Source organism: Molothrus ater, chromosome 30, assembly GCF_012460135.2.
Source record: "Molothrus ater isolate BHLD 08-10-18 breed brown headed cowbird chromosome 30, BPBGC_Mater_1.1, whole genome shotgun sequence".
Classification (NCBI taxonomy): Eukaryota; Metazoa; Chordata; class Aves; order Passeriformes; family Icteridae; genus Molothrus; species Molothrus ater.
The window spans coordinates 296,006-319,660 of NC_050507.2; the positions used below are offsets into that span (position 1 = coordinate 296,006).

The 23,655-nt window shown below is 67.0% G+C and overlaps 2 protein-coding genes across 2 annotated transcripts; one reads left to right on the forward strand and one right to left on the reverse strand.

Annotated features, from left to right (window-relative positions):
• The first annotated feature begins 3,418 nt into the window (after positions 1-3,418).
• PDE1B (phosphodiesterase 1B) lies at positions 3,419-15,106 on the forward strand. Its single transcript, XM_036399872.2, has 16 exons — positions 3,419-3,555; positions 4,242-4,377; positions 6,613-6,726; positions 7,966-8,151; positions 8,874-8,940; positions 9,769-9,885; positions 10,188-10,328; positions 10,899-10,999; positions 11,575-11,700; positions 11,782-11,883; positions 11,971-12,091; positions 12,166-12,247; positions 12,358-12,484; positions 12,570-12,700; positions 13,212-13,319; positions 13,495-15,106. Exons 2-15 carry the CDS (start codon positions 4,247-4,249, stop codon positions 13,301-13,303), a joined length of 1,638 nt encoding a protein of 545 aa, XP_036255765.1. The 5' UTR covers positions 3,419-3,555; positions 4,242-4,246; the 3' UTR covers positions 13,304-13,319; positions 13,495-15,106.
• PPP1R1A (protein phosphatase 1 regulatory inhibitor subunit 1A) lies at positions 15,066-22,847 on the reverse strand. Its single transcript, XM_036399873.2, has 7 exons — positions 22,719-22,847; positions 19,374-19,434; positions 18,459-18,496; positions 18,294-18,357; positions 17,460-17,594; positions 17,206-17,378; positions 15,066-16,232 (listed from the first exon to the last, which is right to left on the reverse strand). Exons 1-6 carry the CDS (start codon positions 22,797-22,799, stop codon positions 17,206-17,208), a joined length of 552 nt encoding a protein of 183 aa, XP_036255766.1. The 5' UTR covers positions 22,800-22,847; the 3' UTR covers positions 15,066-16,232.
• Positions 22,848-23,655: the final 808 nt, after the last annotated feature.

A 23,655-nucleotide genomic window follows, 5' to 3' on the forward strand; every position in this document is an offset into this window, starting at 1 on the left:
GGGGCCGTGCCTCAGTTTCCCTCCCGCCGCTCGGCCCCGGGGCCGTTTCCAGTCCCGTTCCCGCTCTCCCCGAGCCCCCCCCCCCGGGTATTTTTTCGGTTTCCCTCCCGTGCGCAGCTCGGGGCAGCGTTCATGGGGCGGCCGCGGCCGTTGCCATTCCGCGCACGGCGGCTGCTCCGGGATGAGTCACCGGCAGCGGCGACAGCGCCCGCCGAGCCCCCCCAGCCCCCCCCCCCCCCCACCGTGAGGACCCCCCCGTGTTACCGAGACCCCCCCAAAAAACCCGGCTGAAAAAGCGCCCGGCAAAAATCGCGTTAAAACCAACAAACAAACAAAAAAAAAAAACCACAACAAAAAAACAAAAGGAAAAAAAAAAACCCCAAAAATGAAAATCAAACCCTCCCTGAGCAGGGAGGGGGGGAACGACCCCGGAGCGACCCCAACCCCGCCAAAAAAACCCCAAAAACAAAAGAAAAAAAAAACCCAAAAATTCCAAATCAACACCCCCTGAGTAGGGAGGAGGGGAACGACCCCGTACCCAAAAAAAACCCTAAAAACAAAAGGAAAAAAACCCCAAAATTCCAAATCAAACCCCCCTGAGCAGGGAGGAGGGGAACGAGCCCGTACCCAAAAAAACCCCTAAAAACAAAAGGAAAAAAACCCCAAAAATGAAAATCCAACTCCCCCTGAGTAGGGAGGAGGGGAACGACCCCGTACCCAAAAAAACCCCAAAAACAAAAGGAAAAAACCCCAAAATTCCAAATCAAACCCCCCTGAGTAGGGAGGAGGGGAACGACCCCGTACCCAAAAAAACCCCAAAAACAAAAGAAAAAAAACCCCAAAATTCCAAACCAGCCCCCCCCGAGCAGCGGGAGGTGCGGAACGACCCCGGAGCGACCCCCCCGCCCCCCCCCCCCCCCGCTCCCGAGGGGCTCGGCCGCCCCCTCCCCGCTCCCGGCACGGATTTAATTCCATTTAATTCCATTTATTCCCATTTATTTCAGGCTCGTCAATCACGAGCCCGGAGCGTTCCCGAACCTCCCCCCCCCTCCCCCCCCCCCCCTTTTCCCGCTTTTGTCTCGCGCGCGCCCACCCGGCCCCGCCCACGGACCCCCCCCCCCCCCCCCCGGGGCCGCCCCCACCCCAAAACTCTGCCCCTCCCCCCGAGAGTTCCACGAAAGTGCAGATTTGGGGTTTTTATAAACCCCGAAATGCCACAGGGGAGCCCCAAAAACGAGGGGGAGGAACCCGAAAGGAGCAGCTCGGGGCTCTAAGATTGGTTTGAGTGGCCCCAAAATGAGTTGGAGACCCCCCCCAAAAAATGAGTTTGGGACCCCCGAAATCGGTTTGAGGATCCCCAGATCAGTCTGAGAACCCCAAAGTGCGTTTCGGACCTCAAAAATGAATTTGGGACCCCTGAAATCGGTTTGAGGATCCCCAAATCAATCTGAGAACCCGAAATGTGTTTGAGACCCCCAAAATAAGTTTGAGACCCCTAAAATCAGTTCAAGAAACCCAAAATCACTCTGAGGACCCCCAAAACCACTCTGAGGACCCTCGAGTTTGTTTGAAGACCCCCAAAATTACTTTGAGACCCCTAAAATCTGTTCGAGCACCCCTAAGTCAGTTGGAGAAGCTCCAAACGGGTTTGAGACCCCGAAATTAGTTGGAGAGCCCGAAAATCAGTTCGAGAAATCCAAAATCACTCTGAGGACCCCCAAAATCATTTTGAGGACCCCCCAAAATCACTTTTAGGGCCCCAAAATGGGTGGGAGGAACCCCCAGGAGGGCCTGGAGGAGCCCAAATTTGGGGTTTCGGCCCTCAAGGTGTCCCCGGGGGGGTCCCGCCCGTGGCTGCAAATCCGGGGGACCCCCCCTGGGAGGGGAGGGAGACCCCCCCTCAGTTTTGGAATTTTGGGGGGGGATGAAACAGAGGGGACCCCCCCACCCCCCCAGAATCACCCGCCGGAGGTGACGGGGGGGGGACCCTGGGGGGGGCGGGGCGGGTTTGGGGGGGGGCGCACCCAGGGGTGGGGGCGCACTCAGGGGTGAGGGGGGGGCTCACCTGGCCCCCCCCCCCCCCCCCCCCCCCGCGGTGCCGAGGTGGGCGCTGCTCCCACCCACGGCGTTACATAAAGGCTGATTAATATTCCTGAATATCGCTCGGGGGCTGCGCTCCCGCGTGCCGGGGAGGCTGCGGGGGGGTCCCCGAACCCCAAACCCCCCCCGGGCCAGCCCTGAGACCCCTCCCGGGTCAGCCCTGAGGTCCCCGAACCCCAAACCCCCCCTGGGCCAGCCCTGAGACCCTCCCGGGTCAGCCCTGAGGTCCCTGCACCCCAAATCCACCCCTGGCCCAACCCTGAGACCCCCCCGGGCCAACCCTGAGACCCCTCCCGGGTCAGCCCTGGGGTCCCTGCAGCCCAAATCCCCCCCTGGGCCATCCCTGAGACCCCTCCCGGGTCAGCCCCGAGACCCCCCCAGTCAGCCCTGAGACCCCCCCGGGTCAGCCCTGGGGTCCCCGCACCCCAAATCCCTCCTGGGCCAGCCCTGAGACCCCCCCAGACCATCTCTGAGACCCCCCCGGGTCAGCCCTGGGGTCCCCGCACCCCAAAACCCCCCTGGGCCAGCCCTGAGACCCCCCCGGGTCAGCCCTGAGACCCCTCCCGGGTCAGCCCTGGGGTCCCCGAACCCCAAATCCCCCCCTGGCCCATCTCTGAGACCCCTCCCGGGTCAGCCCCGAGACCCCCCCGGGCCATCTCTGAGACCCCCCCAGTCAGCCCCGAGACCCCCCCGAGTTCATCCCTGAGACCCCCCCCAGGCCAGCAGCGCCCCCGAGGGGCTCCAGGGGGGTCTGGGGGGGGTCTCAGGGTGGGGGGCAGGGGATGTGGGGGGGTCCAGCTCCAGGTGCTCCCCCCAGCCCAGGTGAGGGGGTTTGGGTAGGACTACAACAACTGGGGGGGGGTGGGGGCTGCTGACCCCCCCGAGGGGAGGGGACAAAGGGGCCCTGCCGGGGGTCGGGGATGGACGGGGCTGGGGGGCACCGGGGGGGTCACGGGGGGCTCTGACCCCTCCCAAACCCAGGGGCGCCCCCACAACCCCCGGGGGTCCCGGGCCACCTCCCCCTCCCCCTTTGGCCCCGCGGATCCCGGGGGTCCTGACCCCCCCCCCCCCCCCCCCGCCCCCCCCGCAGCTCCAGGAGGTTTTGGGGTCCCCCCGGTTGGGGCACAGCCCCGGGGGGGTCCCGGCTGCCCCCCGGGGGGGTCCCGGGCCCCCTCCCTCCCCTCGGGGGGTCCCGGGGCAGCCCCCGCTCCCCCCCGCGTTCCCCTGGGGGTCCCGGCGCCGCGCGGGGCTGGGCGGACCCCCCGGTCCCGGCCCCCGCCCCCGGCTCCCCCCGCCCCGCCCCGCCCGCCGGTGCCGGTGCCGGTGCCGGTGCCGGCTCGGGGAAAGTTGCGGCGAGCCCCGGGCGGCGGAGGCAGCGCCGGTGGCCGCGGGGACCGGGGCTCGGCGACACCGGCGACACCGGCGGCACCGGCGGCACCGGCCGAGCATCCCCCGGTAGGAGCGCGCAGCATCCCCGGTGCCGGCGCTGCCCATCCCGGCGCTGCCATCCCCGCTCCTCCGCTCCCCTCCCGCTGCTTCTCCCCCGCTTCCCGCCGGTTCTCCATCCCCGGTTCTCCATCCCCGGTTGTCCCTTCCCGGTTCTCCCATTCCCGGTTCTCCCATCCCTGTTCTCCCTTCCCGGTTCTCCATTCCCGGTTCTCCCTTCCCGGTTCTCCACCCCCGGTTCTCGGTTCCCGGTTCTCCATCCCCGGTTCCCCGAGCCCCGTTCTCGGTTCCCGGCTCTCCCTCCCGGTTCTCCGTTCCCGGCCTCTCCTCCCGGCTCTCCCCGGTTCTCCCCTGCCGGTGCTCCCACCCCCGGTGCCCGGATCCATCTTGGCTCCGGTGCTGCCTGCGCAGCCGCCGGCTACCGGGGGGCGGGGGGAGGCCGGGGCGGGGGGGCGCCCGCCGGGGCTGCGGCCGCTACCGGGGCCCGCAGGAGCCACCGGCAACCGGGGCCGGGGGAGCCGCCGGGGCCGCGGGGGCTCCGGGGGTGCGGGAGGGACCGGGAGCCGGGGCCGGGGGAGGCGCGGGGGGCTCCGGGAGGGACCGGGGGGGCTCCGGGAGGGACCGGGAGGGACCGGGAAGGACTCGCGGCTACCGGAGGGAGCCGGGCCGGGCTGAGCCGCGCCGCCGGTGCCCAGGGGCGATGGAGCCACCGCGGAGCCTCCCGGGGCTGGAGCGGGAGCGGCCGGCGCTGGACGCGGCCGGGGGGTGCCCGTCCCCGCTGGACGCCAGGGCCGTGCCCGGCAGGAAGGTCTGGGTCAAGCTGCGGGCGCTGTGAGTGACCCCCCGGCCGCGGGACCCCCGCCCCAAAGAGAGACCCCGAACCCAGAGAGAGACACCCCAAGGAGAGAGACCCCAAACCCAGAGAGAGCCCCGGGGGGACCCCCAAAGAGACACCCCCGAAAGAGAGACACCCCCCAAACTGGGACCCCCAAACCCCAGACTGGGACCCCCAAACCGGGACCCTGAAACCGCAAACTGGGACCCCCAAACCGGGACCTTTAGACCCTAAATTGGGACCCTTAAACCCCAAACTGGGGCCCCCAAACCAGGACCCCTCAGACCCAAACTGGGACCTTTAAACCTCAAACCAGGACCCCCAAACCTCCAAACCCCAAACTGGGACCCCCAAACCCCAAACCGGGACCCCCAAACCGGGACCCGTGCCCCATCCGAGGATCCCACCCCAAGCAACCCCTGACCCCCCACTCTGGGGACCCCCTCCCCCTCTAAGACCCCCACCCCTGAAAAGGCCCCTGGGACCCTGGGCCGTCCCCAAGGACCCCTGGGGTGTCGCCTCCTTTGGGACCCCCTTGGGGACAGACTTGGGGGTCCCCTCCCCTCGTGTGGCGCTCTGGGGGTGTCACCGCGGGGTGACAGCGAGCCCGGGGTGTCCCCAAGCCTGCGGGGACAGCGCAGGTGCCGCAGGTGCCACCTCCGTGTCACCGGGGGGGGCTGCCGGGGGTGCCACCCCCTCACCTGTGCCAGGCGCTCACGTGCCCCGCGCCCACCTGCGGCACGTGCGGCGCCCGGGGGGGGGGGGGGGTCCCCGTGGGGCGGGGGCGGCCCGGGGGGCACCACGTGCGTGGGGACACGCGTGGGGACACGTGTGGGACACGGGGAGGGGACAGGCGGGGCGGGGCACACGCGTGGGACACACCTGGGCGCCCCTGGGGACACGGGGGTGACACTGTGGGGGTGACACTGTGGGGGTGACACTGTGGGGGTGACACATGGGGGTGCAGGGGGTGACACTGTGGGGGTGTCACACACGTGTGTGCAGGGGGGGTTGTGGCACTCCGGGGGTGTCACACGCGTGTCCCCACGTGTTGCTCCCACAGGTGGGTGACCGCGTGTCCCCAAAGTGGGGGCTGTCCCCTCCTGAGCCCCCCTGGTGTCCCCCCCACCCCATTCCCAGGGGTGACAGTCCCCGGGGTCCCTGAGGCCACCCTGTCACCCGTGGGGTGGCCCTGGGGACACGGGGGTCACCAGCAGGGGACATGGTGGTGGCAGGTGGCCCGGGGGTGGCACCCGGCAGGGTGGCACAGCCTGACCCTTGTCCCCTTGTCCCCACGAGTGACACGGGGGTCACCAAGGCGGGGGGCCCGGGGGGTGGCTGTCCCCAAGGGGGGGTCCCTGAGGGTCCCCACGGGGGTGGCCGCCATGCACGAGAAGGTGACAATCGCTGTCCCCAAGGTCACGGCAGCGCTGGTGACGTTTGTGCCCCCCCCGCTCCCCCCGGCCCCCCTCGCTGTCACTGTCACTGTCACCGTCACTGTCGGGGGACGTGGTGGCCCCTCCCCAGCGCGTGGCTCCGGTGACCGCGGCGGCCACAGCCGTGTCCTTGTGCTGGCAGGGTGGCAGCGCCCGTGTCCCCACGCTGTCACCACCCTGGGCCCCCCCCCGTGCCACCTGTGCCACCCCACGTCGCGGTGCCACCAGTGCCACAGGGGTGGCACTCCCCAGACAGGACTCCCCCAATTCCCTGTCCCCTTCCTGTGACCCCCTCCTGTCCCCAGCGGGGGGGGCTGTCCCTGCTCTCCTGGGGGGGTCAATGCCACCCTGGGAGTCTCTAACACCCTGTCCCCAACCTGGGGGCTGGCCCCTCTGTCCCCGGGTGTCCCTAACCTGCTGTCCCCTCCCTGGGCTATTGCAGGGTGTCCCTAACCCTCTGTACCCCCCTGTGCCAGGGGTCCCATCTGTCCCCAGGTGTCCCTAACTCCCTGTCCCCCCCAGGGCTGTCCCCTGGTGTCCCTGTCCCCCACCGTGCTGGGGTCCCCACTGTCCCTGGGTGTCCCTAACCCGCTGTCCCTTCCTGGGGCTGTCCCTGGGTGTCCCTAACCCTCTGTCCCCACACTGCCAGTGGTCCCTGCTGCTCCCCCCGTCGCCCCCATTCTGGGGGTCCCTAACCCTGCCCCCCCATTCCAGGGGTGTCCCCCTGTCCCTGCTGTCCCCTGCTGTCCCTAACCCAGTCCCCCCCGTTCCGGGGGTGCCCCCCGTGCCCCCCAGGCTCCGTTTCCTGGTCAAGCAGCTCGAGGCAGGCGAGGTGAGCGTGGAGGAGCTGAAGCGCAACTTGGAGTACGCGGCCTCCCTGCTCGAGGCCGTGTGCATTGACGAGACCAGGTGGGCAGGGGACACCCTGGGGACACCCTGGGGACACCCTGGGGACACCCCAGGTGTGGGATTGACGGGGGTAACACGGTCGGGACGGACGGAGACGAGAGATCTCTGCGGGCGGGTCGTGGAATTTGGGGTTTATTGCAAAGGGCCACGTGAAGGAGCCTTTTGGGGTTTGGGGTTTATTGCACAGGGCCTGGGGGCAGGGGCCTTTTGGGGTTTGGGGTTCGTTGCAAAGGGCCACGTGCAGGGGCCTTTTGGGGTTTGGGGTTTATTGCAAAGGGCCAAGTGCAGGGGCCTTTTGGGATTTGGGGTTCATTGCACAGGGCCTGGGGGCAGGTGCCTTTTGGGGTTTGGGGTTTATTGCAAAGGGCCACGTGCAGGGGCCTTTTGGGGTTTGGGGTTTATTGCAAAGGGCCTGGGGGCAGGGGCCTTTTGGGGTTTGGGGTTCATTGCAAAGGGCCACGTGCAGGGCCCTGCTGGGAGCTGCCGGGCACAGCTCAGAGCAGGACTGAGAGGAGAGAGGGGCAGAGAGGATGAGAGGGTAAGAGAGCAAAAGGGCAAGAGAGTAAAAGGGGTAAGAGCATAGAAAAGTAAGAGCCAAGAGACAAGAGATAAGAGACAAGAGATAAGAGACAAGAGATAAGAGAGCGAAGTTCCCGTTCCAATACAATAAATCATCTTCTGTGTTGAATATTCTGATTCTCACTCACCAATCTAGTACAACATACAAATCTTAGAGCATTTCCATCCGGCCTATAGGAATCACTCCATTGCCATGCTGTGCTACATTTCAAACCTTAAAAACTCCTCTTTAGACTTCTTCTATTACCATGCTGTGCTACATTTCAAACCTTAAAAACTCCTCTTTAGACTCCTTCTATTACCATGCTGTGCTACATTTCAAACCTTAAAAACTCCTCTTTAGACTTCTTCTGCCGAGCTGGCAGAGTTTGCTCGGACTCTTAGACCTGCCTGCTAGCAGAGAGTCTTGTTTCACCCAAAAAAAGATCACTTTCAGCCAGCCACGCCGTTGTTTTCCCGTTGTTCAGTAACTGAGGGATCTCCAAGCTTGCTTCCATTTCAATCTCTCTCACGGTTCCCGTGTTCTCAGAACCTTTTGCCAGGCAATTTGCAAAGCTTCCTTGTCTTGTTCCATCTCCCCCAACACCCGGGGACGCCCGGGGGACGCTGGGGGCCGTGCCGGGGTGGGGACGGCAGCGCTGAGTGCCGCCGTGCCCCCAGGCAGGTGCTGGACACGGAGGACGAGCTGCGGGACATGGGCTCGGACGCGGCCGTGCCCTCCGAGGTGCGGGACTGGCTCGCCGCCACCTTCACGCAGCAGGCGCGGGCCAAGGGCCGCCGGGCCGAGGAGAAACCCAAATTCCGCAGCATCGTGCACGCCGTGCAGGCCGGCATCTTCGTGGAGAGGTGACAAAAAGGGGACACGGGACGGGGGACACGGCGAGGGGGGCGAGGGGGACACACTGAGCGAGGCACAGAGGGGACAGGAGGGCACAGAGGGGACAGGGACACAGGGACACCTCAAGGGGGACACAATGGGGACAGGGAGGGCACAGAGGGGACAGGGACACCCCCAGGAGGGCACAGGGGGGACAGGGACACGGTGAGGGGGGCATGGGCGGGACAGGGACACAGCAAGCAGGGCATGGGGGGGACACACTGAGCAAGGCACAGAAGGGACATGGACACCCCAAGGACGGCACAGGGGACACAGGGACACCCCAAGGATGACACAGGGGGACAGGGACACACTGAGGAGGGCACAGGGGACACAGGGACACACCGAGGATGGCACGGAGGGGACACAGTGGGGACAGAGCTCGGGGGAGGATGTGACACTGTGGGAGGTGAGCTGAGAGCAGAGGGGTCCCCAAAAACCCGGGGACTGTCCCCAGCATCAGGTGGGTCCCCAAAACCCAAGAGGGTCCCTGGAACCGAGGAGGGTCCCCAGGTGTGTCCCAAGGGGTCCCCAGGTGTGTCCCAAGGGGTCCCCAGGTGTGTCCCCAGGGCTGTCCCCAGCCCCAGGTGTGTCCCCAGGGCTGTCCCCAGCCCCAGGTGTGTCCCCAGCTCTGTCCCCAGCCCCGGGGGTCCCCAGCCCCCCCAGCCCCCCCAGCCCTGCCTCCCCCCAGGATGTTCCGCCGGACGTACACGGCCGTGGGGCCCAGCTACTCCTCCTCCGTCCTCAACTGCCTGAAGGTACCAAAAAAAAACCCCCAAAAAACTCCAAAACCAAGGGAGGGGGCTGCTGGGAGCCACTGGGAATGGCTGGGAATAACTGGGAATCAACGGGAATCAATGGGAATATCTGGGAATATCTGGAAATCAATGGGAATCAGTCTCTGGAAATTGCTGGGAATCACTGGGGTTTTACTGGGAATCAATGGGAATAAATGGGAATATCTGGGAATCAATGGGAATTACTGGGAATTACTGGGAATTTGGGAATCACTGTGAATCTTTGGGAATCAATGGGAATATCTGGGAATCACTGGAAATCCCTGGGAATCTTTGGAAATCAATGGGAATTACTGGGAATCAATGGGAATTTGGGAATCACTGTGAATCTTTGGTAATCAATGGGTATTTCTGGGAATCACTGGAAATCACTGGGAATCTTTGGAAATCAATGGGAATTACTGGGAATCAATGGGAATTTGGGAATCACTGTGAATCTTTGGTAATCAATGGGTATTTCTGGGAATTACTGGGAATTTGGGAATCAATGGGAATATCTGGGGATCACTGGGAATCTCTGGAAACCACTGGGAATTACTGGGAATTTGGGAATCAATGGGAATATCTGGGGATCACTGGGATCTTTGGGAATCAATGGGAACCACCGGAAATCAGTGGGGAACAGCTAGGAATAAATGGGAATAACTGGGAATAAACAGGAATCCTCGGCTTCACTGGGGTTTTACTGGGCTCTACTGGGATTTCCTGGGCACGCTTGGAATTCCCGTCCGTCCCTGGCATTCCTGGGCCCCCCCAGTGTCCCCAGCGGTGTCCCCGGTGTCCCCGCAGGGGCTGGACCAGTGGTGCTTTGATGTGTTCTCGCTGCACCGCGCGGCCGAGGAGCACTCACTGCGCACGGTGGTGTTCGAGCTCTTCACCCGCCACAACCTCAACAGCCGCTTCAAGGTGGGAATGGAACCCCAAAATACCCCAAAATAACCCCCACAACCTCAACAGCCGCTTCAAGGTGTGAATGGAACCCCAAAATACCCCAAAAATACCCCCCCCAAAATCCCCCCAAAATCCCACCCACAACCTCAACGTCCACTTCAAGCTGTGACCCAACATCCAAAATCCTCCAAAACATCCCCAAAAAAACCCCAACAACCCCAAAACCCTCCCCGGGAGCCCCAAACTCCCCTCCAGGACCCCCGAGCTTCCCCTCGGGGACTGTCCCCCCCCTGTCACCCCGATGTCCCCTCTGGCAGATCCCCGGCGCGTTCCTGACGTCGCTGCTGGAGGCGCTGGAGGGCGGCTACGGAAAGTTCCGGAACCCCTACCACAACCAGGTGCACGCGGCCGACGTCACCCAGACCGTGCACTGCTTCCTGCTGCGCACCGGCATGCTGGTACGGGGACACGGGGACACGGGGACACGGGGACAAACACGGGGCTGTCCCCAGGGCTGGCACCGCGCCACCCGCCTGTCCCCACCGCCTGGCAGTGCTCGTTGCCATGGGAACGTCCCCAGGGTGGCACTGGGGGACACGCATGGGTGGCACCTGGAATGTGACTGTGCACGGTTGTCACACGCGGGGTGGCACCTGGCACACGTCTGTGCCCCACTGTCCCTACACAATTGTCACATGTGGGGTGGCACCTGGCACACGTCTGTGCCCCACTGTCCCTACACAATTGTCACATGTGGGGTGGCACCTGGCACACGGCTGTGCCCCACTGTCCCTACACAACTGTCACGCGTGTGGTGGCACCTGGTGCATGTGCTGCCCGTTGTCCCCACACGGCTGTCACAGCACACTCATGGTGGGGGTGGCCCTGTCCCCATCCCTGTCCCTGACTCGCTGTCTCTGTCCCATCCCTGTCCCTGTCCCATCCCTGTTCCCATTCCTGTTCCTGTCTTGCTGTCCCTGTCCCCGTCCCTGTCCTGTCCCTGTCCCTGTGCCCGTCCCTGTCCCCAGCACTGCCTGTCCGAGATCGAGCTCCTGGCCATCGTCTTCGCCGCCGCCATCCACGACTTTGAGCACACGGGGACAACGAACAGCTTCCACATCCAGACCAAGTGAGGGCACGGGGACAGGGCACGGCATGGCACGGGTGGCACAGCATGGCACACGGATAGAGCATGGCACAGGAACATGGCATGGCATAGGGACACAGCATGGAATGGGGGACACGGCATGGCACGGGTGGCATGACATGGCACAGGGGACACAGCATGGCACAGGGACACGGCATGGCACAGGGACATGGCATGGCATGGTGACACGGCACAGAATGGCATGGGGGACACAGCACAGGTGGCACAGCAGATGTGGCACAGCATGGCACAGCACAGGTGGCACAGCATGGCACACCTGACACAGCAGATGTGGCACAGCATGGCACAGCACAGGTGGCACAGCATGGCTTGGGTGGCACAGCACGGTGTGGGTGGCACGGCGTGTACCAGGCACTGCTGCAGACCCACCCTGGCGTCACTGGGGCACCTTGGGGACACCTGGGGAACGCTCAGGGCCACCAACACAGCTGGGACACAGCCGTGCTGCCACCCAGGGCCACCCCTCGCTGCAGGGGCCCTGTCCCCATGCCCAGTGTCCCATTGGTGTCCCCATGGTGTCCCCATGGTGTCCCCAGGTCGGACACCGCCATCCTGTACAACGACCGCTCGGTGCTGGAGAACCACCACATCAGCGCCGTGTTCCGCCTGATGCAGGACGAGGAGCTCAACATCTTTGTCAACCTCACCAAGGACGAGTTCGCGTAAGGTCCCCTCGCTGTCCCCTCGCTGTCCCCACCCTGTCCCCGTGCTGTCCCCTGACCGTGTCCCCTCTGTCCCCGCAGCGAGCTGCGGGCGCTGGTCATCGAGATGGTCCTGGCCACCGACATGTCCTGCCACTTCCAGCAGGTCAAGTCCATGAAGACGGCGCTGCAGCAGCTGGAGAGGTGGGTGGGGGCGGTGGCCAGCCCCCAGACGTGTCCCCAGGGGTGGCGGGGTGGCTCTTTGGGGACAATCTGGGCTGTTGTCCCCAGGCTGGACAAGTCCAAGGTGCTGTCGCTGCTGCTGCACGCGGCCGACATCAGCCACCCCACCAAGCAGTGGGCGGTGCACAGCCGCTGGACCAAGGCCCTCATGGAGGAGTTCTTCCGGCAGGTAGGGCCGGGGCCGGGCGGGGGGACGCGGGGGACACCCCGTGGGGACACCACAGATGTCCCTTGCCTTGCCAGGGGGACAAGGAGGCCGAGCTGGGGCTGCCCTTCTCGCCCCTCTGCGACCGCACCTCCACGCTGGTGGCCCAGTCGCAGATCGGTGAGTCCGGGCGAGGTCCCGTCCCCGTGCCGTCCCCTCGCTGTCCCCACGCCATCCCCACGCTGTCCCCGGTGTGTCCCCAGCAGCGCCGTGTCCCCTCCTGTCCCCAGGGTTCATCGACTTCATCGTGGAGCCGACGTTCTCGGTGCTCACCGACGTGGCCGAGAAGTTGGTGACGCCGCTGGCCGAGGACGGCTCCAAGGCCAAGGGCAACCCCGCGGCCGCCCAGCAGCCCAGGTGGGCGTCCCTGTCCCCGAGGCTTGTGCCCTGTGGTGGCAGCGGTGGCCCTGGCCCGCTGCCAGCTGTCCCCATTGTCCCCCAGCTCGCAGTGGCGGCAGCCGTCCCTGGATGAGCACCTGGAGGACATCAAAGCCGACCTGGCCGGGTTCCGCTCCACCTGGACCAAGCACATCCAGGAGAACAAGCAGAAGTGGAAGGAGAGGGCGGCCAGTGGTAGGGAATGGCCACCGTGGCCATTATGGGCCACCATGGCCAGTAGGGCCACCACGTTCATCATGACCATGCCACCAATGGCCACCATGACCACCAATGGTCACCGTGGCCACCAATGGTCACCGTGGCCACCACAGCCACCACAGCCATTATGCACCACCGCGGCCACCATAGCCATTATGGGCCACCATGGCCACTACAGCCACCACAGCTACCATGGCCACCACGGCCAACGTGGTCACCACAGCCACTATGGCCACCAAGGCCCCTATGGCCACCACGGCCACCACGGTCACTACAGCCACTATGACCACCAGTGGCCAGCATGGCCACTGGGGAGGGGTTGGGGACCACCACGAACTGCTCAGGGCCAGTTCTGTCCCAGTGTCCCCAGACTGGGAGGTGACACAAGCACGGCGTGGGTGGCACAACCTGGGCCGTCCAGGGGGGTGGCCCTGGTGGGGACAGAAGTTCCGGGGAGTCCCCGGTGACCCTGCCCGTGTCCCCCCAGGCATCACCAACCAGGCGTCCATCGATGAGCTGTCCCCGTGCGAGGAGCCCGCGGCCACCGGGACCCACAGCGAGAACGGGGATGTGGAATAGCGGGGGGAGGAGCCAGGTGGGGACAGCGGGAAAGGGGCGGGGACACCGGGAGAAGGGGCGGGGACACCAGGACAGGGCGGGGAAACTGGGAAAGGGGTGGGGACAGCGGGAGAAGGGGCGGGGACAGCGGGAGAAGCGAGTTGGGGACACCGGGAGTTGGGGACATGGCGGTGACTGTCCCCTCCTGGCAGGTCCCTGTCCAGCAGAGTGACACCGTCTCGTCTTCGATGCCATCGAGTTCAGAACCATCTGTGCCAGGAGCCCCTGGGGCCGGGCTTGGGTCGGTGTCACCGCTGTACCAGGCCCGGTGTCACCGCTGTGCCAGGCCCGGTGTCACTGCTGGGCCAGGACTGGTGTCACTGCTGTGCCAGGCCCGGTGTCACCACCATGCCAGGATTGGTGTCACCGCTGTGCCAGGCCCGGTGTCACTGCTGTGCCAGGACTGGTGTCACTGCTGTGCCAGGACTGGTGTCACCGCTGTGCCAGGCCCGGTGTCACCGCTGTGCCAGGCCCGGTGTCACCACCATGCCAGGATTGGTGTCACCGCTGTGCCAGGCCCGGTGTCACTGCTGGGCCAGGACTGGTGTCACCGCTGTGCCAGGCCCGGTGTCACCGCTGTGCCAGGCCCGGTGTCACCACCATGCCGGGATTGGTGTCACCGTTGTGCCAGGATTGGTGTCACTGCTGTGCCAGGCCCGGTGTCACCACTGTGCCAGGAGCCCCCCAGGCTGTCCCCTCTGTCCCGGTGTCACCGATCCCTCACTGCCACCCCTGGGCCTCCTCCGGGCTCGGTCCTTTGGGATTTTTAAAAACGCTTTTCCTGCTTGGGAGGGGTTGGGGCGGGGCCGGTGGCACTGGGGACAGCCGGGGGGGGACAGGCTGGGGACAGCCGGGGGGGACAGGCTGTCACCATCAGGGCCACCGCGCTCCCCTTGGTGTGGTGGTGACACTGTGAGGGTGGCACTGTGCCCTGTCCCCATCCTGCCCAGGGACAGGGACAGGACAGGGGACAGGGATGGGGACAAGGCCAGGGATGGGGACAGGGACAGGGACAGGGAGGTCCCATCTGGCGCGGCGTGGGTGGCAATGGGGACAGGGAGTGGCGGGGACAGGGATGGGTCCCACTCTGATGTCCCCTGGCTCTGGCGCGTCCCTGGAACGTCCCCGGTTCCTGCAACATCCCGGGAGTGCTCGGGAATGCTGGGAATGTTCCGGAATGTTCCGGAATGTTCCGGAATGTTCCCACATTCTGGTCCAGCCGCCCCCTCCAGCTCCAGTGAGCCCTGGGAACCCTGGAATGTTTGGGGACTCCATGGATCCAACCTCGGATCCGGGAATATTCCAGAATCCTGGATCTAGGCTTGGGATCTTCCAGCATCCTGGATTTGGCCTTGGGAATTTGTCCCAGGATCCCGAATCCAGGCTCGGGAATATTCCAGGATCCCAAACTGAGCTTCAGGAATGTTCCAGGATCCCAGATCCAGCCCTGGGAATGCTCCAGGATCCCAAATCCAGCCTTGGGATCTTCCAGGATCCAGCCCCAGGAATGTTCCAGACCGTCCCGGGAATGCTCAGGAATGTTCGGGAACGCCCGGCCCCCCCCGCTCCCCCCCACCCCGTGTTTGTATTTTTGTACCCCGTGTCCCCCCCCCCCGTGTCCCCTCCGTGTCCCCCCCTCGGTCACCGCTGGCAGAGCTCCCCCCCACCCCCTCCGCATGTGGTGTGTCCCCCCCCCCCCGCGCCGCCGCTAACGAGCAATTAATTATTAATTAACGAGTTAATTAATAAACGCCGCCGCCACCACGGCCGCGCTCCGGCCATTGAGGGGGGGGGGTGGAATTTGGGGAGGGGGCAGAACCCGGGGAGGGGGGCAGCCCCAAGGGGGGTCCTGGAGCCCCCCCATTATCCAAAAAGGGGGTCCTGACCCCCCCCAGTACCCAAAAGGGGGGTCCCGACCCCACCCCAGCACCCAAACTGGGTCTGGGGTCCCCCTAACACATATGGGGGGGGGAGGCCTGGAGCCCCCTCAGACCCCAAAAGGGGGGTCCTGACCCCCCCCAAACGCCCAAACTGGGTCTGGGGTCCCCCCAACACATATGGGGGGGGGGAGGCCTGAAGCCCCCTTTGCCCCCAAAAGGGGGTCCTGACCCCCCCCAAGCACCCAAGAGGGGGGTCCCGACCCCCACCCCACAACCCAAAGGGGTTTTTGACTCCCCCCAACCCCAAAAATTGGTTTGGACCCCCTCCCCCCCACCCAAAAGGGGGTCCCACCCACCCCTGCCCCCCCCCGGCGCGGCCCAAGCAGGAGGCGGGGGGGGAAAGGATCCCTTTAATTCCGGCTGGGGGGGGGGGGGGTCCCTGCGCCCCCCCCCCGTGTCCCTGTCCCCCTCCCCCCGTGTCCGTGTGCACGCGAGTGTCCCTGTCCCCCCCTCCCCGGGTCCCCTCCCCGTGTCCAGGTGTCCCCCCCAGGTGTGCACAGGTGGGGGGGGAGGGCCCAGGGGACACCCCGAGGGTGGCAGTGATTGGGGGGGGGGGGGGTGGTCTGGACAGTGTCCCCAGTGTCACCGGGGGGGGGGGGGGGGTTGGGTGGCATTTGTCACCCGCCCTGGGGAGCCGGGGGGTGGCAGTGGGGGTGGGGGCACTCAGGGTGTCACTCAGTGTCCCCGGTGTCACCCAAGGGTGGCGGTGGGGGTGGGGGGGGGGGGTGTGTGGCACGTGTCACCTGCCCTGAGGTCCCCAGGGGGAGGGGACAGTCCTGGCGTTGTCACCAGACCCCCCCCCCCCCCCGCCCAGTGGGGACCTGCCCGTGGGAGTAAAATAAAATAAAATAAAATAAATAAAAAAATCCCAAAAGAATTCTGGGCAGCCCCAAAATCTTAGAAAACGGAATAAAAAAATCTATCTGCGCTGGCGTCCGCGGCGGCCACACCTGGGGACAAGGGACAGGGACAGCGCTGGAGACCGGGGCAGGGGACACCCCTGACACTGTCCCTATGCCAGCAGGGCCACCCTGACTCTGGCACTGTCCCCGTGACATCCCAGTGACACCCCAGGGACACCCCAGTGACACCCCAGGGACACCCCAGTGACACCCCAGTGTCCCAGTGCACCCCAGTGACACCCCAGTGACATCCCAGGGACACCCCAGTGACATCCCAGTGTCCCAGTGACATCCCAGGGACACCCCAGTGACATCCCAGTGACACCCCAGGGACATCCCAGTGACATCCCAGTGACATCCCAGTGTCCCAGTGCACCCCAGGGACACCCCAGTGACATCCCAGTGTCCCAGTGACATCCCAGTGACATCCCAGTGTCCCAGTGCACCCCAGGGACACCCCAGTGACATCCCAGTGTCCCAGTGACATCCCAGGGACACCCCAGGGACACCCCAGTGACACCCCAGGGACACCCCAGTGACATCCCAGTGACATCCCAGTGACACCCCAGGGACACCCCAGTGACATCCCAGTGTCCCCGTGAAATCCCAGTGACATTCCAGGTGTCCCAGTGCCCCTCCAGTGTCCCAGCCTCGTGTCCCACTGCCCCAGTCCGGTGTCCCGGTGCCACCCTTGTGTCCCAGTTCAATGTCCCAGTGCCACCCTAGAGCCACAGTGCCATGTTCCAGTGCCCCTACACTGCCCCAGCCCAGTGTCCCCAGTGTCCCCAGTGTCCCCAGTGTCCCCAATGTCCCCAATCCCTCCAATGCCCCCAGTGTCCCCAGCACCCCCAGTGTCCCCAATGTCCCCAATCCCTCCAATGCCCCCAGTGTCCCCAGCACCCCCAGTGTCCCCAGTACCCCCAGTACTTAAGGTACCCCCAATGCCCCCAGTACCCCCAATGTCCCCAGTGTCTTCAATACCCCCAGCGTCCCCAGTGTCCCCAGTGTCCCCAGGCCGTACCTAGTGGCCGCTGCCCGCGCTGTCCCCAGGCTCTATATGGGTCCCGTCCTCAGCCCGGCTGCGCCGCACGGCCCCGGGGGTCCCGGCCCGGGGGGTCCCGGCTTGGGGGGTCCCGGCCCGGGGTGTCCCAGCCTGGGGTGTCCCGGCCTGGGGTGTCCCATCCCCGGGGGTCCCTGTGGGTGTCACAGCACAGGGGGTGACCTCGGAGCCCCCCCGGTGCCCCCAGTGCCCCCCAGCGCCCCCCCCCCACTCACGGTGGCCGCCGGGGCTGTGCCGGTGCTCGGGGTCGGGGTCGCCGCGGTGGCAGCGGGCGGTGGCCGCCACCTCTTCGTCGTCGTCGCCGCCCTGCGCCTGCTTGCACAGGTGATGCTCCACCATCATCTGCAGCTCTGCCGGGCAGGGAGCGGCGCTGGGGGGGCGCGGGGGGGGCCCTGGTGACCGTCCCCACCCTCCCGGCGACACCGCCCGGGTGGCCTCGTGGTGGTGGCGGGGAGCGAGGCCAGTGCGGGGAGGGGACACCGGGGAGGGGACACGCACACACCCGTCCCCCGCGGTGCCGGGGGGGCTGCCACCCCCCTGTGCCCCCTGTGTGTCCCCCTGTATCCCCCTCATGTCCCGTCATGTCCCCCATGTCCCCCTGTATCCCCTCGTGTCCCCTCGTGTCCCCCCTGTGCCCCCCTCATGTCCCCATGTCCTCCTCTGTGCCCCCCTTGTGTCCCCCCCTCTGTCCCCCTGTATCCCCCTCATGTCCCATCATGTCCCCCATGTCCCCCTGTATCCCCTCGTGTCCTCCCTGTGCCCCCCTCCTGTCCCCCCCGTGTCCCCATGTCCTCCTCTGTGCCCTCCTTGTGTCCCCCCCTGTGTCCCCCTGTATCCCCTCATGTCCCATCATGTCCCCCCATGTCCCCCTGTATCCCCTTGTGTCCCCTCCTGTCCCCTCCTGTGTTCCCCCATGTCTCCCCCTGTGCCCCCCTCATGTCCCCCCGGTGTCCCTGTGACCCCCCGCCCCCCCGTGTCCCCCCATGTCCCCTCATGTCCTCCTGTGTCCCCCCAGTGTCCCCCAGTGTCCCCAGTGTCCCCCCCTGTACCTTTCATGGTGGGGGTGCTGCGGGACACCTTCTTCCTCTGCCGGGGGGACATGGCCAGGCCGGACTGGGGAGGGGGGGGGACATGAGCGCGGCTCAGGGGGGCTCTCCCGGCTTTGGGGGGGTCCCCCGGGGGTCCCCGCAGCCCCCCCGGGCGGTGTCACCTACCTTCAGCAGGGGGTTGGGCAGCCGGTCCTCATCGATCTCTGGGGGGGGGACAGGAGGTCAATGAGGGCTGGGGGGGCCCATCCTGCACCCCCCGAGGTCAGCGAGGGCTGGGGGGGCCCATCCTGCACCCCCCGAGGTCAATGAGGGCTGGGGGGGCCCATCCTGCACCCCCCGAGGTCAGCGAGGGCTGGGGGGGCCCATCCTGCACCCCCGAGGTCAATGAGGGCTGGGGGGGCCCATCCTGCACCCCCGAGGTCAGCGAGGGCTGGGGGGGCCCATCCTGCACCCCCCGGGGTCAATGAGGGGTGGGGGGGCCCATCCTGCACCCCCCGAGGTCAATGAGGGCTGGGGGGGCCCATCCTGCACCCCCCGGGGTCAATGAGGGCTGGGGGGGCCCATCCTGCACCCCCGAGGTCAATGGGGGCTGGGGGGCCCATCCTGCACCCCCCGAGGTCAATGAGGGCTGGGGGGGCCCATCCTGCACCCCCCGGGGTCAATGAGGGCTGGGGGGGCCCATCCTGCACCCCCCGAGGTCCATCCAGCCCCACCGGGGGGGTCTCTGTCCCCTGGGGGTCTCATGGGGACAGCGCCACCACCCCCAGCGCCCCCCCCCCCCATTGTCACGGGGATTGGGGTCCCACCCCCCCATGTGTGGGGGTCCTGACAGCGGGGAGGGGGGTCCTGGAATGTGAGGGGGGTCCCTGAGCATCATGTGGGGGTCACTGAGCATTTTTGGGGGGTCCCTGAGGACATGGAGGAGTCCCTGAGTCATTTAGGGGCTCCTTGAGTGTCATTAGGGGGTCCCTGAGCACGCTGGGGGTTGTCCTGAGCAAATTTGGGGTCTCTGAGCACCTTGGGGGGGTCCCTGGGTGGGCTGGGGCCGGGGGGGGACGCGGGGACACCGCTGGCACCCACCTGGGGACGATTGGTCACTGCTCAGGACCAGGTTGGCCGGGGTGGGGCGGCGCCTCCGGATCTGGGGGGACAAAAGAGAAAAGTGGGAGCCCCGGACAGGGAATTGGGACCCCCGGCCAGGAACTGGGACACCCAGACAGGAACTGGGACCTCCAGACACAGAACTGGGACCTCCAGACACAGAACTGGGACCCCCGGACAGGGAATTGGGACCCCCAGACAGGGAATTGGGACCCCTGGACATGGAGCTGGGACCCCAGACAGGAACTGGGACCCTGGACAGGGAATTGGGACCCTCAGACACAGAACTGGGACCCCTGAACGGGGAACTGGGATCTCTGAACAGGGAATTGGGACCCCAGACACGGAACTGGGACCCCTGGACAGGGAATTGGGACCCCCGGACAGGGAATTGGGACCCCCAGACACAGAGCTGGGACCCCAGACAGGAACTGGGACCCCTGAACGGGGAACTGGGATCTCTGAACAGGGAATTGGGACCCTCAGACAGAGAACTGGGACCCCTGGCCTTGCCCCACTGGCCCTGTGCCCGCCGTGTCACCGTCCCCAGGGCGGTGGTGGCCCTGTGCCCGCCGTGTCACCGTCCCCAGGGCGGTGGCGGCCCCGCGGGGCCAGCGGCCGGACGGACACACGGACACACGTGGCTTTTCCATCGCGGAGCTAATTATACCCGGCGGCGGGAAGCGCGTGGGGACAGACGCGGGGACAGACGCGGGGACAGACGCGGGGACAGACGCGGGGACAGCGGCGGCCCTGCCCTTCCTCTGCGGCCCTGCCCTTGCCCAAGGTCACCCGGAGCCGCTCCGGCCACAAGGCCGCTGCCCTTTGCGGGGGTTGGTGGCCGTGGTGGGGACAGCGGTGGCCGTGGGGCCAGCGGGGGACAGCGGTGACAATGGGGACAGTGCTGGCAGTGGGGACAGCGCTGACCCCGCGCCCCCTTTCCCCGCTGACCCAGTAACTGAGCGCCTCCCACAAACGGATTTCCCAGCGAGGATTCCCTAATGAGGCGGGCTGCCTAATGAGATGCTGATGAGATGCTAATGATGCGGGCGAGCGGCCGGGTGGCCCCTGCCCACCCCCCCGGCCCCCGGCGCATCCTCCCGTGCCGGCCCCGTTGCCATGGAAACGCGGCTGGATGTGAACCGAGATTAGCGGGAACCGGGAACGGCCGGGAATCGCCCCGGCCCCGCCGCGGACCCCCCCGAGACCCCCCCACGTTGGGGTCGGGGACCCCCCGGCCCCCCTGCGGTGGGGATGGGCGGGTTTGGGGTCCCCCCCAGCCCCCGCAGCTCCGGGAGGGACCCCGAGAAGCCGCGACCCCCCCCGGGACGCCGCAGCCCCTCCGGAGCCTCCCGCGGGTGCGGGGCGAGGCCGAGCCCCACCCCCCCCCCCGCCCTTTGCGACCCCCGGGGCGGGGATGGGGAGGGGACAGCGGTGCCACCTGCTCAAGGTGACCCGGGTGGAGCCGGGACCCCCGGCTGAGCCCCCTCCCCTCCATTCCGGGGGTCCGGGGCGGGCGGGGGATCCCGGCGAGGCTCCGGGGAGGGGATGCGCTGGTCCTACCCCCCCCCCCGCTCCCTCCCTCCGTCCTCCCCTCCCTCCTCCCTCCTCCATCCCCCATCCCTCCTCCATCCCTCCATCCCCGCTCCCTCCCGCCGCTATTTTTAGATCAATCTCCAGCATCGATTAAGGAGCGCGGCGGATCCGGGGGCAGCCGGGACGGGGCCGACACCGGCACCGGGAGCGGGCACCGGGAGCGGGCACCGGGAGCGGGCACCGGGCGGCAGCGGGAGGGGCTCGGCCCGGCCCGGCCCGGCCCGGCTCGGATCGGCACGGCCGGGCAAAACCCCCCCGGGATGGTGCCCGAGGACTCGGGGGGACTTGGGGACACGGGCAGAGGGGCAGGACAAAGGCCTGGGCTGGGCCTGGCAGCCAGGGGGCAAACGGGGGGGAAAACAGGGGGGAAATGGGGGGGAAATAGGGGAGCAAAGAGGGGGGAAACAGGGGGGAAATAGGGGGGAAACAGGGGAGCAAACAGGGGAAATAGGGGAGCAAATGAGGGGGAACAGGGGGCAAAAATGGGGGCAAATAGGGGGCAAACGGGGGGGGCAAAGGGGGAAACAGGGGGGGAAATAGGGGGGGACACAGGAGAGGAAACAGCGGGGGCTTGGCTGGGATGGGGGTCAGCGGCTCCGGGCCTGCGGGGGGACACGGGGGGGACACGGGGGGGACACGGGGGGGACGAGGTCCCCCTTGGGAAGGTGGGGCTGGGCAGATTTGGGGTTGACCCTGCAGGACACGGGGACACCGCGGTGACACCCGGAGAGGGGGGACACGGCCGAGCCCCCCATCACTGCGAGGGGCACCCCAGAAAGAGGAGCAGGGAGGGGACATGGGCAGTGTCACCTGCTGCCACCGCACGGGGCCGGGGTCACCCCCACCCACCCCAGGGCCCTGAGAGGCACCGGGTGAGAGCCCCGCGAGGGGAAACTGAGGCAGGGCAGGGCAGGGGGTGCCCGGGGCTGGGCAGTGCCCGAGGGGATGGGGACGGGGCTGGGGGTGCCCCTTGCTGGGTACTGGGGGGCTCGGGCCCCCTCCCCGCTCTCCCCCTCCCTCCTGGGGACCCCCAAACTCTTCCCCTCCCTCCTGGGGACCCCCAAACTCTTCCCCTCCCTCCTGGGGACCCCGCGCTGCTGCCCTCGAGCCCGGTGGTGGCCCCGGATGGGCCCATTCGGTGACATCGCCCCCGCTCCGCTGGTACCGCGGGGGTCCTGGCCCCCCATCCCCACGACCCCCGGCTGGGAGGACACGGCAGGGACCCCCCCCCCTCTTCTCCTCACCCCAATTAAGCCCCCGCGGGCGATGTGGGGCCGAGGGGTCCCCCCGGACCCCCCCTGTCCCCTGCAGCCCCCGGGGAGGTGGCAGGAGGGGCTCGGGGTGCCCGGGGGTCCCCGGCCGTGTCCCCGCGGGGTCCCCCCGTGCCCGGGCCCGTTCCGGGACCGGCCCTGACGGGAGCAGGGGCTGGGGGGTCCCGGGGGTCCCGGTGGCGTCGCGCAGAGCGGGCACATGGCCCTGGCACCGTCCCCCCCCCGCCCCACGGCCCCGCGGGGCTCCGGGGACGGCGGCAGCCGCTCCGCGCGGGTGGCCCCGGCACCGGGGGCTGCTCCCTCCTGCCGCCGCTGTCCCCGCGTCACCCCCGGCCCGGCGGTGCCACCCCCGGCCGGGCCGTGCCCCCGCCGTGCCCGCAGCCCCCCGGAGCCCCCCCGGCTCGCTGCTCCGCGGCCCCCCCGGTGTCCCCGCGGTGTCCCCGCGGTGTCCCCGCACCTGTTCGGCCGCCTCCGGGTCCAGGTGCGGCTCCAGCAGCGGGACCGTGAACTGGATCTTGCGGGGGCTGTTGGGCTCCATCGCGGGCGCGGCGGCTCCGGCGGCTCCGGCGGCTCCGAGCGGCCACGCCCCGGCCACGCCCCGGCCACGCCCCGGCCACGCCCCGCCGAGGCCACGCCTCGCCCCGGGCCCCGCGCGCGGGACGCGGGGACGGACAACGGGACACGGGGACAGGGCTTGGGACACCGGGACGGACACGGGGACAGACACAGGGACGCGGGGAGGAACACAGGGACACAGGGACGGACACGGGGACAGACACAGGGACAGACACAGGGACAGACACAGGGACACAGGGACACAGGGACGGACACAGGGACAGACACAGGGACAGACACAGGGACACAGGGACGGACACAGGGACAGACACAGGGACACGAGGAGGGACGCACGGACAGAGTCAGGAGAGTGGGACAAACACAGGGACACGGGGACAGGCACAGGGACAGACACAGAGGCATGAGGAGGGACACAGGGACATAGGGACGTGCACACGGATGGACCCTGGGACATGGGGACAGACAAACAGACACGAGGATGGACTCCAGGCTGCAGGGACAGACGAGTGGACAGAGCCAAGATGAGGGGACAGACACAGGGACAAAGGACTGGAAACAGGAAGAGAGCTGGGACACGAGGACGGACACAGGGACACAGTAGCGGACACACAGGGTGACCCTGGGACACAGAGAAAGACAAACAGACACAAGGACAGACTCGGGGACACTGGGACAGACATGGGGGCATGAGGACGGACAGACAGGCCCTGGGACAGACACACAGACAGTGGGAGGGACATGGGACAGGGACAGGGACAAGGACAAGGATGGGGACAGGGACAGGGACAGGGACAGGGACAGGGACAGGGACAGGGACA

Coding starts and splice junctions, on each gene's coding strand:
- PDE1B (XM_036399872.2), top strand. CDS start 4,247: ATGGAGCCACCGCGGAGCCTCCCGGGGCTGGAGCGGGAGCGGCCGGCG. Junction 10,329..10,898: donor TGCTGCGCACCGGCATGCTG/GTACGGGGACAC, acceptor CCCTGTCCCCAG/CACTGCCTGTCCGAGATCGA. Junction 12,485..12,569: donor GCGGCCGCCCAGCAGCCCAG/GTGGGCGTCCCT, acceptor ATTGTCCCCCAG/CTCGCAGTGGCGGCAGCCGT.
- PPP1R1A (XM_036399873.2), bottom strand. CDS start 22,799: ATGGAGCCCAACAGCCCCCGCAAGATCCAGTTCACGGTCCCGCTGCTG. Junction 18,497..19,373: donor CAGTGACCAATCGTCCCCAG/GTGGGTGCCAGC, acceptor TCCCCCCCCCAG/AGATCGATGAGGACCGGCTG. Junction 17,595..18,293: donor CAGCACCCCCACCATGAAAG/GTACAGGGGGGG, acceptor CCTGCCCGGCAG/AGCTGCAGATGATGGTGGAG.